The sequence below is a fragment of the Alosa pseudoharengus genome, unplaced genomic scaffold (genome assembly GCF_046254945.1).
Source record: "Alosa pseudoharengus isolate Yale_2024_CS ecotype anadromous, Long Island Sound unplaced genomic scaffold, YU_APseudo_1.1 YU_APseudo_1.1_scf_13, whole genome shotgun sequence".
NCBI classification, from domain to species: domain Eukaryota; kingdom Metazoa; phylum Chordata; class Actinopteri; order Clupeiformes; family Clupeidae; genus Alosa; species Alosa pseudoharengus.
In genome coordinates, this window is record NW_027468598.1 from 27,447,056 (window position 1) to 27,449,505 (window position 2,450).

At 43.7% G+C, this 2,450-nt stretch overlaps 1 protein-coding gene across 1 annotated transcript; it reads right to left on the minus strand.

Annotated features, from left to right (window-relative positions):
• Nucleotides 1-927: 927 nt before the first annotated feature.
• sst1.1 (somatostatin 1, tandem duplicate 1) lies at nt 928-1,770 on the minus strand. The gene is made up of 2 exons (XM_076282724.1): nt 1,633-1,770; nt 928-1,134 (listed from the first exon to the last, which is right to left on the minus strand). Exons 1-2 carry the CDS (start codon nt 1,768-1,770, stop codon nt 928-930), a joined length of 345 nt encoding a protein of 114 aa, XP_076138839.1.
• Nucleotides 1,771-2,450: the final 680 nt, after the last annotated feature.

Consider the following 2,450-nt stretch of genomic DNA (forward strand, 5'->3'; position numbering starts at 1 on the left):
AAACATAGAGTACAACATACAGGACGAGTGTGCTTTCAGATACGGAGTTTTGCGTCTTGGTTAAATATATACCCTGTGTGTTTGCGCTGGTGTGTCATGCAACAACCTGGCGCCAAGTGCACTAATTGTTTTTCAATCCCATGAGCAACGGCATAATTGCTCGGAAAACACAGTATCATTCAAGCCTTCTTTCTTATCACACCAGTGCATACACAAGCGTACAGCGAGAGACAGCTAGCGCTAGAGAGTCTTATTAGAGGCCCTTGACGAGACAAAGGCTTGTAAGAGCTGCTGTTATTGCACAGCTCTTCTTAATCTCTCCCAACAGACACCTCCATCCTTCCGTCACTCTCTCCTGCATAGGCCTACGTGTAGTAGAGAAAGATGGAGAGAGTGAGTTTTATTTTGGTAGGATATATGCTTGTTTGTTTTTCTTTTATTTGTTTTAGGCCTACTTCCTTTTCGTCAGATTTGTTTAGTTTTTTTACTGGAGTTGACTTGTTTTCTGTCCGTGTGTCCATATCAATAAACCCATGTGATGCATTCGTTCTGAAACATAGATTTTATTCAAACGAACAATTAAAAATAGTTTATCTGCCAGATTACGAACAGGACAATCGAGAGCGGAACTGCATACATTCGTTAAAACAATAGCATCAAGCTCGCTCTCAGATAATCGTAAAACTCTACATTGTCAAATAAAATCAGAATGGTGAGCGCCATTATTCTCATGGATAATATCAACAGTATCATATTTTCGATCATTTTATTTACATATTTTCGATGGATGATCGATGTGGGTTTGGTGGCCGATGAGTTTTTGGAAGCAAAAAAAAAAGAAGAAAAGAAGAAGAAAAAAAATAAAAGAAAGTTATGTCGTCATGAAAATGGATTTGAGCCCGTAGTATGTGGCTGGTTAGCTGTAAATTAACACGACGTGAAGGTTTTCCAGAAGAAGTTCTTGCATCCAGCTTTGCGCTCGCGGGGTGCCAGCATGGAACCGGCGGACCTCTCCAGCTCGAAGCGCACGTCTTCACCCTCAGCTCCGCGAGACACATCTTCGGTATCCAGCGCCTCGTTCTCTGCTTGTGCGAGCTCGGACAACAGTTCTGCCAGCGTGAGCCGGGCGAGTTCCTAAAGGGAAAGAGAGGGGAAATTGAAGTTCGTTTTTTGACCACCAGATCAGCATTTGTGCGAAACATTCCATCATAAGTGCAACAAGTGAATCTGTGGATATCTTCACAAACTCCACAGAAGGGCTTAGCACATAGAACATGTTTTTAGAACACAATATTTCATATAGGCTATTATACAATATGAAAGTATCTCTCTCTCATAAAGTATTTTATGTTATGTTTAATATATCATACAATGTTAACCTGTTGAATAAAATACATTATTTTCGTATCCAAAGAGGTGGTTAATAGATCATTGACAGTCCAAGTATATTCGACAAAAGCATCTAATGGTGCGTAAAAAGACCTGTTTCTTTCTCATCAGGACCATGGACAGATCCCTAACGCGCCTCGTGTGCCATTTGCCGTTTGTACATGAGGAATTGTCCGGGAAATATTCAATGACAGAACAATTTACTTTGCAACAAATTTGAAAAATTTTGCGTTGTGTGTTTACCTGTTTTCCTCCGGGTGCGAAGAGTGATCTCTGAAGCAGCTGTCTGAGTTTAACGTCTGACGGCGCCGCTGAGATGCAGCTGATAGCCAGCGCGAGGGACAGGAGCGCAAAGGCGCACTGGAGCCGCGAGGACAGCATCTTTCTGGATAGAGATGGGTAGGTACAAAACTTGAGAATACAGTGAGAACGTAAGACGTAGCTGACGAACAGAGGTGAATGTTCTCTTTTTGCCCTTCTCTCCGGTTGGTTGTGCAGTCTTTCTCCAGACCCTTCCCAAAATGCCAGCGCTTTTAAACCGTCCGTTTGACGTCAGCCAAAGAGGGGGGGGGGGGTTCCCTCCTCTCCAAAGTTTCCACCGATTTGTCCACAGGCGCCTGCGTCCTACGGGAAAGTCACAAAAAAGGATGAATGATAACTTCTCTCCATTGCGCGTCACCGGCGCCCGGTTGAAAAGCAACGTATTACCAAACCAACCTGGGCCTGACACACACCATTTCCTCCGGTGGTCCACGTGATTGCAGTTCTCAGGGGTGACTCACAAATTCACCTGTCGATAAGATCCTTCGTGCGCAACATTCCTGATGGTCGTCGAAGGTGCATTCATCTCAACGCGCGCCGTGTGCGACCAAATCGATCTGTTGGCATCTATTGGTGACATGATAAAGCACTCAACCATAGCAGCAGGCTTCATTTTTTCCGGTGTGTTTTCAGCCGCAAAATTAGATAAAACCGATAAAGATCAACCACGTTTTAGTATTGCATATGAACAAAGATAGGCCTACTCTGGCTGACACAAGACAACTTTTCATAAAGTTGGT